Below are 16,019 nucleotides of genomic sequence, written 5' to 3' on the forward strand. Positions count from 1 at the left end.
ATTGGGCTATAATTGCCTGGTGTTCATGGACCAACCTGGACTATGTTTTGGGCCAGCCCAGATTGAATACTGGGCTTTAGCTGTACACGACTGATGGGCTTATACTTGAATACCTTGGGCCTAATAGATTGGACCTTTTTGGGGCTTAGATTTTTAATTAATTTTGAGACCCCAATTATTTACATAATTACATTTGGGCACGCATATATATTCTGCACTTTGATTAATTTGATATATCAAAATATCAAATAAAATATTGATTTTATTAATAATAGTTATATATTTTCTTGGGATTTGGTATAATTACGGACATCTCCTTGTTTTTTGAAAAATTACAAATACTCCCTGATGTTTAATGAAATTATGTAATCATTGGATAGAGGTATGAAATTATCAACTATGTCCTTACTGTAAATTAAAAGCTTATAAAAAAAATCGAATGGGATGGATGAAAAAATTATAAAAGGTTTATCCACTTAATTCATAAAAAAAATTAAAAAAATAAATAAAATTATAATTTTTAATCCATAAGGATATTTTGATCAGTTCACCATAAAAAAATGGATGACAACTCAATGGGAATTGGGTTAATGTTCGACAGTTGTAAAAATTAGGAGGGTATTAATAATTTTTTAAATAATAATGGGGTATTTGTATTTATGCCAAACCTCCAAAGAGGTGATTGTAATTTGCCCTGAAACTTATTGAGAATATGTTGGATTTTGTTTAAGAATTAAAAATTGTTGTTAGGTTCCTATCAAGTTCGATTCATTCCTATTGAATTAATTATTGTTGCACTGATGAAGGGCTTAGATTATGTTGTGTGCTGCACTGTCTTTTTGAATTTGGACTTCTTTTTCAGTGTTTTGTTCGTTGCAGCCATTTCGCTAATGACCGCAACATTATATCTTTGAAGGGTAAATTACAATCTACTTATCCATGTTATGAAAAAATAAGCAAATAGCTCCCTTATTAAAAATAAAATAGTAATTTATCCTCATGTATTTTTCAAAATTTATCTACCCCTATATTTTAAAATATGAATTAATTTACCTCTCTACCTAATGAGGTAAATTGCTTCATTTTTTAAAGCACATAGGGGTAAATTTGTATTTATTTTTCATAAGGGAGTAATTTGTTCATTTACAATATCACAGGATGATAGATTGTTGTTCATCCTATATTTGAACCTAGACTCCTTTATATATTCTATACATTATTTCATTGCAGCTGGACATCTTTATGGACTTTGTTCGTTGGAGCCATTTAATCATTTATCTAATCATTCATACATTTTGAAAGGTTTAATCCCAAAAAATTGCCCTTTGCTTAGGAAAATTGTTAAGCTATTCCTAGTTATTTGGAGGACCAAAAATATAAAATTATTCAATTCTAATAATGAATTTTCTTTTTAGATTTTAATTTTCTTCCGAGTTAAGTTTGGTCAAATCAATCAACGAAAGAGTAATTATGATATAATTGGTCATTTTTTTTTCTAAATTATACACTTAATATATAATTAATTTAAAGCTGATTTGATGAAAAATGAGAAAAATACAATTTACCCCACTGTGATATTGTAATTGAGTAAATTATCTCTTATAAAAAAATTAAATTAGTAATTTACCCCCCTATATTTTCTAAGAAGCAATTTACCCTCTGTAACAGAGAAGTAAATTATTTTAAAAAAATCAGGAGGGCAAATTGTTATTTTTTTTATATGGGGTAACTTGTTTATTTGTGATATTGTAGGGGGTAAATTGAATTAAATCCGTGAAAAATTATTTTTTCAATTAAATTTGACTGAATCAAATCGATTAAAAAACAAATATATCTATATTATTGATTATCTTTTTAAATTATACATTTAACTAATTTATTTTTGACTGAATCAAGTCGGAACAAAAATTTGCACAGGATCTTATTTAGATATTGGCCGGAATCCAATATGGTTTGGGACGCAAAAAATTGTAGCCTGAAAATCTGTGGGAAAACCAAATATAGAAACTACAACGTCAACAATCAGTGAAGAATCTGCTGAGCCGCAACTCCATTTTCCAAGAATATTTACCGTAATTCCTTCACTATTTTTGCTCCGATGAACCACCGGAAAATTCATATCTTTCGTTTATGTTGGGCAGAGAAATTACTGTAGCATAGGAGTGGAGGTTGCACTAAGATTCTTCATCTCTGCAACTGCACCTACGCAATCAGGCCTCAATTCCCCATAGGCTTTGTTGAGATTTTATCTTTCTCTCATTTGGGGGCAAACGCCTGCTTCCCCGTATATTTTCGCCACCTCATGATGGCCACTTTTCGAGATTCTGTTATGCAGGTTATGTTCTGAGAATTCTTTGAATTTTATTGAAAAGTTGTATACATAGGAATAAATCCAGAAGTTGTGTACTTTTTTCATTTCTGGAAAGCAAGATTGAGCTCTTTGAGCACTCAATTGAGAAATTTATTTTTTCATTGAATTTCTTTCTGGTATGCAGAAACGTGGTGGTGGCTTTGGAAATCTTGTAAGGAGAAAACACGTTGACTCTGAGCATGCAAACTCATCTTCTTCCTCTAGTAGTGGCCAGCATCAGTTGGCCAAAGCTCTGACTGTACCTCATCTCATTGCCGTAGGTAAACATTTTCTAATATGCTGTTTGGTTCTTTTTATATGTAATTTGAGTTTGTATGCTGCTTTTTCATTTCTTATGTTTCTCTTTGTTTGGCAATTGGTTTTATATTTGAAGGTGTTCTGCTTGGCTTTGGTTTAATTTTATTCAACTGTGCCTCATAGTGTGATAATTTAATTATTTTGCTTGTGGAAATTAAATTCTCATTTTTGTGTTTGAACTTTAATCCTTTTAAAATTCTCATGTTTATGGGCTTCAGTGAAGTTAACTTGGATTTTGTTTATATAGCTTTATACTACTAATATTGTAAGTCTTAAATTGTATGGACAAAAGAAGAGAGAAACAAGAAGATACGAGTTACGTGGTTCAACAACTTGGCCTATGTCATGCATGAGGCAATTGCCGAAAGGGCTAGATCATGTTTTATTCTCTTATTTTGAAACTAGAATTGTCACATACATATAGGTGAGGTTTACTGTTTGTGTAAGTGGAGAATATCACCCCATATCTAATCACAATCTACTCATGATCATACTCAATCCATGTTTGTGGTTTTGATCTTAATTAAATACTTGATTTCCAAATATGCATGGATAGATGATTGACTATTATTACCTATATCAATCGTTTCATGGACTTTGTTTGATCTTCTAGGAGTTGGTTCAACAATTGGTTCTGGGGTCTATATTCTTGTTGGTACAGTTGCTAGAGAGCATTCAGGGCCAGCTCTTACACTTTCCTTTCTGATAGCTGGAATAGCAGCTGCTCTCTCTGCTTTCTGCTATGCAGAGCTAGCAAGTCGTTTCCCTTCCGCTGGAAGTGCCTATCATTATTCTTACATATTCATTGGAGAAGCGTAATATTTCTGTTTTCAATTTTTTTGCATTGTTTAAATAGTTTTTCTGTTTTCTCATACCTTCGATATAAATTCTGGATTAATTTTCTGTGCATATATTTTCATCTGTTAGGCCTTTGGAATTGTGAAGTTCTTTGTCTTACTTCTCTTATCTATCTGATTTTATGAAGTGACTTCCTTGTAAAGAAACCAACCCTTTGTTTCACACATTCTCCTCTCACATCTCCCATGGATAGTGGAAGGAAATATTTGACTAGTTCATAAGTTAAGTGGTGAGGAATTTGTCTAGCAATTTGGGTCAACCATTTTGGAAAAGTGAGGACTAAAGGGACGTAGTTGTTAGTGCGACCCATTTTGCCAAAGTGTCATTTGCGGGTTCTCACCTTGTGTGTCCAGGGAATGATAACTACAGTCCTTTGCTCAATGTGAAAGATGCATTTTTGTATTTAAATTTAATATTTTTTTTTGGGCAGTGTTGCTTGGTTGATTGGGTGGGCATTGATGTTGGAATATACTATAGGAAGTTCTGCAGTTGCTCGCGGCTTGTCACCCAATCTGGTGCCCTACATACTCTTGATGTTTCGTCTTTTTATTAAGTCTTGTCTCACAGTTTTCAGATTCTTCCAGTATTTCTTAACGTGTATAACAAGCAATACATTTAATGCTCTACAAACAACATTGGCTTTAATATGAAATGATCATTTAAGGTTTTATTTTTCATTCTGCTAATCAGTCTTCATGCTTCTAACTGAACATTTCTTGCCATTAATCGATGATGGATACTTGGTGGTAACTAAGTTTTTGTTTTATTTATTTATTTCTTCATCAGGCCTTGCTTTTCGGAGGTCCAAATAGTCTCCCTTCTTTTATAGCTCGGCAGGCCATCCCTGGATTTGGCGTTGTGGTTGATCCATGTGCAGCTATCTTAGTTATTGTGGTCACGGGTCTTTTATGTGTGGGAATTAAGGAGGTTTCTTTCTAATAATATTTTTCTGCTCCTGAAATTTACATGATTAACCTTTGCAAACTCAAAAAATATGATTGCTGCAGAGCACTCTTATCCAAGGAATTGTTACTTCTGCCAATATATGTGCGCTGATCTTTATCTGTGTCGCTGGCGGATATTTGGGCCTCAAGACTGGATGGCGTGGTTATGAACTTCCTTCTGGGTAATTATTGTTCATCTTGGTAAAATTGTCTGCTTTGTTAAAAAATTATTTTCCTGTCCTAGGACTATGAATTTGCTAATGGAACTTCCATATTGTTAGATATTTTCCCTTTGGGATTGAAGGAATGCTTGCTGGCGCTTCGACTGTTTTTTTTGCATATACAGGGTTTGATTCCGTTACTAGTACAGCAGAAGAGGTTTGCTAGTGTCTCTGAGAGCTTTTCTGTTTTCTATAATAGTTGTGGAATAGAGCCTGCTAATGACTTTTTTCTCCATGTGCAGGTGAAAAACCCTCAAAGAGATCTACCTATCGGTATTGGTTTTGCACTTTCTATATGCTGCACCCTGTACATGTTGGTTTCCATGGTTGTTGTTGGTTTAGTACCCTATTACACAATGGATCCTGACACTCCCATCTCCTCTGCCTTTGCTAGTTGCGGAATTGAATGGGCGGCGTAAGTTAAAAATTTTGCTCTTGGGATATTTGGTTGAGTCTCTTGTGAGCTTTGTGCATTTTATTGCTCTAGCTCCTTTCTCCATCATTGTCTTTACTTTAATGCAGGTATGTAGTAACTATTGGATCTTGTACTGCTCTGTGCTCATCGTTCATGGGGTCTATCCTGCCCCAGGTAACTGATATTCATCCCTGCAACACCAATTAATTCGAGCTGTATATTTTAGCTAATAAGTGACTTCTATAACCATCGAGAGTTTGTGTGATTTTATTGTTTAGCATCCCTAAGTCTGAAGAACTGATAACTTCGATCTTTTAAAGTTTCCAGTCTATATGGTCATTTTTGGTAGATGTGGTATCCAATCTTCACTGTAGATAGGACAGGAATATAGTTTACATGGTCCTTCGACAAGATTATGCTTTTCTTTGATGTGTCCGTGTGTTTGTAGTAATTATCAAACTGTTGTATGCAGGAATCTTCACGACCTCAAAGTTTCACTTTGCTCCCTCCAATTAAGAAAATATTATTTACTTCTCCAATTTTGCTTGTTTTTAAAATATTTGAGGAAAACACTGAAGTTAAAATATTAAACTTTAATATTTTTGTTTTAGTTACTACATTAGGCAATTTATTCATACCAGATTGAATTTTATACTTAAAATTACTATATAAGAAACATAACTTTATTTATGAGGTTGGTCTAACTAGGAGTTGTAAATGAGTCTTCTCAAAATTTTTATCAAGTTTGTATTCGACCTTGGTTGAGAAACTTCAAGTATGAGCTTAGTTCATTCTACAGTTGAGCCTATTCTAGTTTGAGCTTGAACTTAAGGCCTACTATAAAAAGAGTAATTATTGTACATCAGTATGGTATCTTTCTAATCATTTTAAAATAATTATTGTATTATTGATTATATTTAATATTTTTCTTGTTATTATCTTAACTTTTATACAATCAGATTTATTAGATTTCAGATTTGTTAAATTTAAATATAATCTTTAATTGTTATTATGTTTATTATATTATAGGATTACGCAATAAGGTAAATATACTATTATCATTATTATTATTAAAACTAATGCATAATTATTATTACTGCCACTATTATTACCAATAAAATTATAGTAGCACTGAAAAGTGTAAGTAAATTGAAATAAGTTCATTTCCAGATGGAGATCATTTGGATGAGCTTGGATCGAGTTAGAGCTCGAATTCAACAAGTTAAAGCTAGCTTGAGATCTCGAGCTTTAGCAAGCCAGCTCAAGTTTCTTTACATCTGTATGTCTGCCTGAAACCATCTTTTGGAAATGAAGCACATTGAAAGGAATAGCGTCAAATTTTGAGAATGAGTATGTAGGACGTGCATTTGCGACTGCTTTGGCCTTATGACATTGGAATAGACATCTTAAACTCTGCAAAGATTGTTTATTTTGTGAACAAGCAGCCTGATTTGATCTCTTCGATCTCCTTTCTTTAATGGTACCTTTTCTCCTTAAATACGAGATTATTTTGGGAGTTCCTTGGAGAGAACTATCTCCCTCATCTGTGAACGCTCTGCTGCCTATCCAATCGTGTGGGCTTTGGGTGAAATTATCCTTATTTAAAGTTCTGATAAGATTTTCTAGAAAGTGCTAATTATATAAGGGTCAATTACAATAGGCGCCTATAAAAATAATGAAAGGCAAATGGAACTCCCCTGAAAGGGAATGGGATCCTATGAACGTTTAAAAAGAGTGCGGTGTGACTGCCAGATGCGGGAGGTAGTAAGCTTCCTTTTTAAAAGTTCAAGGGTAGCATTGCTATTGTTTTTTGTTTAGAAAGGTTTTATACTTATTTTCACATTAGGGTAAGATGCAATTAACCCAATTATTCAATCACTATTTATGATGATTGAGAATAAGTTAATTTATTACTGAAAAGATATTCTATTTTGTAACTTAAATAGAAAATTCAGTTTTTTAATGGTGTATTTCAAAGTAGTTGCTTCTTTCAAATAAAAATTTTAAAACTTCAAAATTTTCTGAAACATTATTAAATGAGAGCTCTAGGCTTTCAGTTGAAAGAGGCAAGGGGCTAGAGTGACTCCACCCGTGTGGTTGGGGATTGCAACCAATATTCACCCGTAAACTTGGCAAATCACATAAATCATCCAATCTTTTTGAAGACTTTTCTTCTATTGGGACCAATCCTATGACAGGCTTTTCTTTTTCACATCAAGTCACTGACAATGATGTTCAATCTATGCCTTTCTGGTCAAGTTCTTTTAGGTAAGAGTACTATGGTTGGTGTCATTATCTAAACAACGATTTCTTGGGCCAAGTGATATATCTGGGATTTGTTCACACACCATGTAATCTATAGTCTCTCAGGCTAGTGAAAATTTCTTAAGAATATTGATCTCTACTTTCTCAACTAAATTTTCCTTTTTGCTTGTATCTATATAACAGTCACGAATATTAATGGCAATGGCTAGAGACGGCTTGCTGCCATCATTTTTTTCAGATGTCAGTAAAAGCACTCAAGTTCCTGTAAAGAGCACAATTGTGACTGGACTGATTGCCGGAATCTTGGCATTCATCATGGATGTGGAACAGTTGTCTGGAATGGTATGCCGCTGTTCGTTTTTCTTTCTTATATTGTGGCGGAGAAAGATTCATATTCAGTTTTGAACTTTTAGGAAGTGAACCTTTCAAAATTGGTTAGTGTTATTAATGGGAAGTTCTTTTTCATGGCCTTGATAGCTAAATTCTACCTGCAGGTCAGTTTGGGCACACTTCTTGCATATACAATGGTGGCAATTTCTGTGCTGATACTAAGATATGTCCCACCGCATGAGGTTCCACTTCCACCATCTTTTCAGAAAGCGATAGTTTCAGTTTCTTTGCGGCATATGATCGAATGTAGTTCCAGTGATGTCTTTGTGGAGAACTTAGAAGTATATGATACAAACCCGGAGAATACTCCACTTTTAGTCAAGAAAGTAGCACTTGTTGGATATTCTCCTACAGAGAAAGTGGTGCGGAAGTGCAATTGTAAGCTTATTCGTTTCTAGAATATTCATTCCAGTAACTTTTAAAGTAGTGATTTGACATTTACTAGTACCTGCAATTTTTAATAGCTTTTTTGCAGCATAATTAGTGTCCCCCTCGGTCTAAGCATCATGTCATCACATTTTCTTTATCATTTGTTCAAGAAGTGGGAAAATGTTTGGTAGATGTTAAATGATAAGCAAATATATGTCTCTGCAAAAACTATCCTGTATCATGTGAAATTATGGGAAACTATGCTATGAAGAATTATGCTACTGTATTGGTGATAAGGAGCATGTCATATGAAATTATGAAGAATTATGCGACTTGTGTCATGTCCGAATATATTCAATACACTGTTATTATCTACCTTTTTTGATGCTTTTTTCTGTTAATTTGTTGCAGTTCTTGTAAACAAAGGGAATCAACGGAAGATTGCTGGCTGGGCAATCACAGTAATATGTATTGGTGTGCTTATCCTAACTTCTGCTACTTCAATTTTCAGCGTCCATCGGTATGTGGATTTTCTTACAATGATCACTGTCTTGGACTATATCATGTCTGGTATTCAAGATTCCAAGTGCAGGCATAGGTTTAGCTAGTTATAAGTTGACTGTCTTTTAGTTTTAGGGATAACTACACTGGCATGCTATGTTTTCGTATAGTAATCCTTTGACTTTATAAAATATAAGTGAACCCTAACCCAAACCTCAAAGTTGTCTATTACTGATGAACAATTTTCTGAATCGTATATCTTTAACATATGCCAGGACTCTTCGATATATGCTCTGTGGAATCGGTGGCATTCTCCTTTTATCCGGTCTGATATTGCTCACTTTTGTAGAACAAGATGATGCAAGGCACTATTTTGGGCATGCAGGAGGTATGTTAACTTGGCTATGAATATATTATGGTTTTTATATTTGATGTATCATGCGACACGATTGGTATCTTATTGCGCGAGGTATTGTTCGCTTTAGCTCCATGAGCTTCACTTTTTGTCTCCCTAGAGAAAGGAGCCCTTGAGACTTATAAGCCGTACAAGCTCCTTCGGAGAAACCACATCTATGTGTGATGCGTGCCTGCATCAACAATTCATCTAACTCTTTCAATTTTGCTGACCGCAAATACTGTTGCATGATAAAAGTTGGTAAAATTCCTGTAGAAAATTTGGTGTATTCTTATATCAGCTTTTGTTTCTCCTTCCAGGTTTCATTTGTCCATTTGTTCCACTGCTACCTGTTGCCTCCATTCTCATTAATGTTTACTTATTAGTTAACCTCAGGTGAGTAATAGTGAATTCCACAACTGTTTGATTGATTATGAAAGCCATAGTTTCCACAATCCATTGACTCAACAAGACCTTGTTTTGAGAATCGTTCTTGATTTTATTGAAAGGAACATATACTCTGTAGGGATAACTTCGTTGACATATCTTGATTGTGGATGTTACAGAAATATGCCGTTGATTGTTGAAAAACAAACCCAACACTCCTTATAATTATGTTTTATATTACAAATTGCTCTTGTAGGTCTTCTGAAGAGGAAATGTTTATGTAAAACAAAACTATAGGGTGTGTCGGTAAAATTTTTTTTTTTTTCTGTAGTATATCTAAACTTTATATTCACATCATCAAACTGAACATGATGCTGAGTTTTCATTGATTCAGATCTTCCAAAGTAAAACTTTCATTCTTTACGCTTCCATTTCATCGACTGAATAAATATTTCTCTTTTTATGAACAATTATATCTTCGATGATACCAACTTGTGAGAGGATATCGCTGCTAGTCTAACGGCATGCATGTAAATACACAGTGCTGCTACCTGGGCCCGAGTGTCAATATGGCTGGGACTAGCACTACTGGCTTACGTTTTCTATGGCCGCATGCACAGCCCGTTGCAGCACGCCGTTTATGTGCCTGCTGCTCATGTTGACGAAATCTACAGAACGTCCTCCAACTCTCTGTCATAATTTGTACACTCCCATTGAAGCTGAAGGGACGGCTGATTCTTGGCGTCGATCCACAGTGCAGCTGGCGTTTCTCTTTACAACTGGTCTATGCGATTGCAGCTTGTTGTGCATTCCTGATCTTCGAAGCGCTGCCTCTGTCCATGTTATTAGACATTTAATGTAACCTCTTTTTGTAGCATAGTGCAAAGCATAATCAATCTTTGCATCATTTCCTACAGATGCCCAGAGATTGGTGCTTGTATGAACTTTGTAAGTAGCCTGCAACTCTGATTCAACTCACACCTTTCGTGAATATGGTTAATTTATTTGATGCTGTAGTTGTAGCATATTTTTGGAAAACTTTTATATAGTCCGAGGGATGAGAACAACAAACAATGACAATTATACTGATACGATAGGATTTAGGGTATTTCCACACGGATTCTCTGATTTGCTATAATTACAATTACGCTGTCATTATTTGAAAAATTATAAATATCTCATGATATTAACAATTGTCAACAAATGCCCCTCTTTTGGAAGTCTATTGTATGGGATATTTATTAAATAATAGTTAATTTTAGAGGTATTTGTAGTTTTTCAAATTTTTGGGGAGTCGGTATTTAATTTATCCAAAGATGTATAATGTTTAGTGTTTTTACTTTTTATACTTGATAAATTTGAGAATTTTCCTTCATTTCTTCAGTAGCATATTCTCCATAGATTTTTTTTAAAGAAAATAAAAGATAAGAAATTGTTTAGTTATATATATATATATATAATATCTTTTTTTAAAAAAATTATTTTTCAAATCCATTAGTCTGTGAGTATTAGTTTCAACTATCTTCATTATGAATAAGTTGATGAACGAACCTATAAGAGTGATGTCATTTTTCATGTAAAACTTTTTATGTTTGTAATTTTGTTTTATGCTATATATGTGATGCGTTAGAAAAAAAGTGTACGGGTCCAATTAATATAGATTATTATTCAAAACTCGGGTCAGTACAAATGCAAATCCTGAAGAAGGATCTATAAAAAATGGGTTAGCACTCCAACGCCCAAGTTAGTATTGAATTCAAAATAACAAAAGCGAAAAGTAAGTGAATTCAATTATCAATTGAGATATTGTGAATAAATTTGGTGAAAAGTGTAAAAACATGTGACAATATTCTTTAGATAGAGCTTAAGAGGTAGTTTAGAGTGTAAGAGAGGTATTTAGAGAGTAAGAGGAGCCTGATAGGAGTGTCTCTGTGTGGATGAGTAAACCTATATTTACAGAGGGAGTGCCCTGTCTACTATGGGTATATCCTATTCCCGAGATAAAGGGTTATTGATCCTTATCCGCAGCTAGGACTGTTTTAGTAGGAGTTATTTTCAGTCTAAAGACCCATTGTCTGTGAGGAGTCCTAGTCACCAAGGAGTTCCTCTTTGTTTATGCCGGCTTCTTTGTCTTGGAAAACCCTTCGTCTGCGAGAAGTCCCAACTGCCATGGAGGTTCTCCTAGGGTTGATATGGTCCAAGGTAACACCAGAGTTGAGGAAGTGTCACATGGGAGAGTAGGTTGCTGTGTAAGTATTTTGGGCCGAATGTTTCGGTGGGCTTTGATTATGGTCCGAGTTGGGGGATGTCCTGGACCCCTGCCCTTCCTTCTCAGCTTCTTAGGTTGTCCGTTTCTTTCTTCGTTTTTGGACTGCTTGGACCTATTTGGCCCAACCTATTTTTATGCACATCAATATGAATGGAAGAATTTTAATTTACTAAAAGTATTTTTTAAAAAAAAAAAAATAATTTCGTATAAATTTTTTTTTAAAAATTTTGCAATATAAAATTATCCAAATAAATTATAAAAAATAATTGTTAGGGATTCGAAATTCCTAACTTAAGCCAATCAATCAAATTGTTGCCTCAAATTACATGTAGGAGCGCAAATCGTGTCAAATATTCTCACTAATTCGGCCTAATTACCTGTTTATTTGCATTTTGTTACACATGACCCGTTACAAAGTTGAATAAATAGTTAATCGCAATCCCCCACCCGGCCCACCAAACTTTAATAAAATTTAAGATTATAATTTTAATCTTAAAAATAAATCAATAATGTCTGTTTTAACCCTATTATTTGAATTATTCTTAAAAATGTCGAGCCCACAAATCTCGTGTGAGATTTATTATTCAGCTGAGGTCCCATAAAATGTTTGGGGTCGTGCGATTGAGTTTTAACGTGTGAGTATTTATTTTATTTTATTTTATTTTAAAGTTAAATATATTATATATTTTTAAATTATGTATAAAGTGTATTTATATCTATAAATTATAAAACGTAATAAAATAATCCTTTATAATATACACTAATTTTTTTTATGATGAAAATATCCTTATTATCTACACTTCTAAAATATCTCTATTACAATCATTTTTCTCGATATAGTCTGAATTGTTACAAATTTTTTTAGTTAAAATAAATACTACCCAAAATTTATAATTTTTATATTGAGTATAAAATCTGTATGAACTCCACAAATTTATATTTTTATAATTTTTTTATACAACTGGTAAATAATTTACATAATTTTTGTCTGTATTGTTATATATATTGAAATTTTTTTTAAATAAATTATCAAGATAAAATATTGTGTTTGCGAAAACTTTTGCTTTTTAAAAAGTGAATTTTTGTATGTAAAGCTGAAAATTGTAGTAGAATCAAAAGTAGGAAGTGCTTGTAAAAAAACTAAAAAGCAGAAAAAAGTTAAATTGGATAGTATTTGGAAAAAAATCACTTCTAAATAAACTTAATTAATTAAAGACTATTTGGTCCCCATATGTTCAAAAGATATTATATTTTGTTATATTTGTATTTGTTGTTTGTCAACAATAATTATTTTTTCATAAAAATAATACATTTTATTTTGCTTAGTGTATATCATATTTATTTTTTTTGAAATATTAATAGAAAAAATAAATTATTAATTTAATAATGCTTCCACTAAGTAATATAATTATTAATTCATATAGAATAATTAAACTTGCATGAATGGAAAAAATTATTTTGTTAATTAATCATAGCTATTTAATTTATATTTTTTTATGATAAATGAATAATAAAGTTAGACAATATAGCAAATAAAATATAGAAATTATAAAATATTTAATATGTGAAAGTATAAATCTAATTATTGTTAAATATTCAAATTATTTAAATTATTCATTTAAAAAGTTTAATATAACTTTAAATATGAAAATTTTAAAATAAATAAAAAACGGTAAGATTGAATTAGGGCTATTATAATAAGGATAAAATAGTAAAAATTGAAGTTGAATTTATTTACAAAAAAATCAAAGTAGCTAGAAGCACCTCCTAAATTGCTTTTAGCTTTGACCTAAAAGCACTTTTTTTAGCCGTTTCAGAAGCAATTTTTTTTTTTGAGTTTCAGAAGCAAAAAATTGACATTCTAAATACCTCAAAAGTAATTTTTTTGAGCCAAAAGTTAAAAAGTGCTTTAATGAAGCTTGCACAAACACTCCCATTACATCGAACATATATATACCGTAAACTATGCAAATTTATAATATAATAATATATAATATTTTTTTATTAATGATATGATATATTTTTATTATGTGATCATGCACTTGTATAAAAATTTACAAGTTATATAACATACTTTTTCTATAATATTATATGCATTATGTATTGACACATATTTACGTATACTTTAACGTAATTTATTTTCTTTGTGAAATATATTTGCATATATTGAGCTTATAAATGTTTTTTGTGTTTCATAATTCATAAATAATTAAAAATTATAAATATTATTTTATAGGAAGTAGAATAAAAAAGTATAGAGGTAAGTGATAAGGGCATTTTTGTCTTATTAATATTAAATTATTTTGTCAGGGTTATTTTTGTTACTTTTTATATTTTAGGGTTGTAAACGAGACAAAATTTATAATTAAGGGGTGCAAGTGTATTTGACCCTTTATTTTATGTGGCATAAGTGTAGGGTTTTTTTTTTTTTCAATTTCAAACTGAATTAAGGACTAAATGTGCAAAGCTGAAAAAGAAAAAGGATCTAAATGCAACTTAGAGTGAGTGGGGGTTGAGAAATCTAAAAACCCGTGTAAAATCTTGCAACTCCCACCGGCTGTTAAACCAAAACCACATCTTCCAACACAGGGAGAAGAGCCACCGCCCTCCCGCCGGAATGGGCGGCGGAGTAACCAGGTTCATGACCCTCCTAATCACCCCCTTTCCGCCTCTCCGCCCATCCCTCATCCTCCTTAACCGCCGTGTCTCCTCCCTCTCAGCTGCTCCAGTCCGTCTCCTTACCCTCTCTTCCCCTCCCAATACCAAACCCCCTACTCCGCAACTCCTCAACTCCTTTCACTCTCAATCTAGCAATAATACATACACACTCAGCTCCTCCGCCGCTCAGCATCATCCCTGGCCCGAATGGACGCATTTTCTCAGTGTTTTACCGAGTGGGCAGGGAGCCTCTGCTCCTGAGGAGTATAGAATTCTACCCGAGGACGCGTTTGTCGTGTATGAGGAATTGCCTGATGATTTTGTACGCGCCGCTGCGACGTGCTTGGCTTTCGCTCGGGCTCGACCGAATCTACTTGGGTTTGCACTCTTGTTCTCTCTCTTTTTCTTTATCAGTTTAGAAAGAATACGAGATACGGATTTGATAGGTTACTGCACTCAGTAAATATAAACCTTTGCTGTCATTGATTCCTCCTTTTCAATCAATAATTGGCTTTCAGTTATGTAAAGCTGCAAAGTTGATTATGATGGCATTATGAGTTAGTTGTGCGAAAAAAATTAACCTTTTAATTCACTTATGTCTGTATGGGAATTGGAAAGAGAAGTTTTATAGTGGAGTACTAGGATGCAGAAGTTCTGATTTCTGCTATTATGTTTATGGAGATATTTTCTTGCTTTGTGGAAAGATAATAACTACTTCAGAACATAGTTTCTTTCCAAGTTAAGTCTGATTTGATTATTGAATCAGGCTACTTTCGAAGAGGGATATTGAAGCAGTTGTATCGAATGGAACTCCATTTCTGTTCAAAAGTGCGCTGGACACAGCAAGGAGGATGAGGGCATTTTTGGCACCTGATGAAAGCAATGTCTGTAAATGAGGCTTTTCGATTTCTCTGCTAAAACTTAAATCATTTGAACATAATTCATGTATATTCCTCAAGTTCTATGGAATGTGCTATGTCAATTGTCCATTATAATGCTCCATAGGAGAAGGAAAACAAGAATGGCATTTTTAACTGCTTAATCTATCGTTTTATCTGATATAAATTGTTCTTGGTATAGGTTGCTGAATTTGATAAAGCAAATACAGTTGATCTCATGAAGTATATAATAAGCTATGCAAGCAATCCTACTGTTTCTTTTGAAAGAAATGGGCTGTATAGTAGGGAGCTTGTTGACTCGTCTGTTCGGTATCTGTTGCATGAGCTGGTTGCAGTAAGCTCCGGAGCTCAAACAGGTTACATGCCTGCTTCAGACAATCAGTTTTCAGATAGAGATGGACAAACTCGCAAGCCTTTTGGACAAAATATTGAAATGAAGCGAGGCGATTGGATATGCCGGAAGTATGTTTATCTCTATTTTTCCACCGTATTCTTTTTATTTTTGCCTCTTTAAAATTTTTTATGTGGATAAAGATACCAGGAGAAATTAGTGACAAATTGGAGGCTATATTGGCTTTGGTTTCAAAGAAGGTGAAGGGAAATAAAATTGATGTCTCAGCTACTCGCCATAGGAAATGCAACCACCTTATATGAAATTTAGATTCCCTTGAGGAAAGATTATCCTCTGTTGTGAAAGGAAAATTTAGACAATTGTTTGCCCACCACCGGGCAGGTATTTGCTGAATGTTGGCTTCTGGAGTTCAAAGTAGAATATGCCTCA

At 33.2% G+C, this 16,019-nt stretch overlaps 2 protein-coding genes across 3 annotated transcripts in view; both read left to right on the forward strand.

The window, feature by feature from the left end:
- LOC105162712 (cationic amino acid transporter 3, mitochondrial-like) lies at nt 1,931–10,437 on the forward strand. Its single transcript, XM_011080810.2, has 16 exons — nt 1,931–2,072; nt 2,142–2,335; nt 2,496–2,631; nt 3,282–3,483; nt 3,957–4,041; nt 4,313–4,453; nt 4,534–4,652; nt 4,752–4,848; nt 4,934–5,106; nt 5,214–5,280; nt 7,555–7,713; nt 7,866–8,139; nt 8,542–8,650; nt 8,907–9,019; nt 9,346–9,421; nt 9,955–10,437. The coding sequence occupies exons 2-16, from the start codon at nt 2,303–2,305 to the stop codon at nt 10,109–10,111; spliced, it is 1,941 nt and encodes a 646-aa protein (XP_011079112.1). The 5' UTR covers nt 1,931–2,072; nt 2,142–2,302; the 3' UTR covers nt 10,112–10,437.
- Nucleotides 14,217–16,019, forward strand: part of LOC105162713 (zinc finger protein VAR3, chloroplastic) — a 4,413-nt gene continuing 2,610 nt past the window's right edge. For both annotated transcript variants that reach the window (XM_011080811.2, XM_011080812.2), the window contains exons 1-3: nt 14,217–14,717; nt 15,106–15,223; nt 15,420–15,700. In XM_011080811.2, the coding sequence (XP_011079113.1) occupies nt 14,299–14,717; nt 15,106–15,223; nt 15,420–15,700 (818 nt within the window). In that variant the 5' untranslated portion in view covers nt 14,217–14,298. The remainder of the gene's footprint in view (nt 14,718–15,105; nt 15,224–15,419; nt 15,701–16,019) is intronic.

This window comes from Sesamum indicum, linkage group LG5 (genome assembly GCF_000512975.1).
Source record: "Sesamum indicum cultivar Zhongzhi No. 13 linkage group LG5, S_indicum_v1.0, whole genome shotgun sequence".
NCBI lineage: Eukaryota > Viridiplantae > Streptophyta > Magnoliopsida > Lamiales > Pedaliaceae > Sesamum > Sesamum indicum.

What these genes read in the sequence shown, in the direction of transcription:
- LOC105162712 (XM_011080810.2), top strand. Translation starts at nt 2,303, where the DNA reads ATGATGGCCACTTTTCGAGATTCTGTTATGCAG. An exon ending in TTCGAGATTCTGTTATGCAG is followed by an intron (nt 2,336 to 2,495) that starts GTTATGTTCTGA and finishes TCTGGTATGCAG; the next exon opens with AAACGTGGTGGTGGCTTTGG. An exon ending in TGGGGTCTATCCTGCCCCAG is followed by an intron (nt 5,281 to 7,554) that starts GTAACTGATATT and finishes TCTATATAACAG; the next exon opens with TCACGAATATTAATGGCAAT.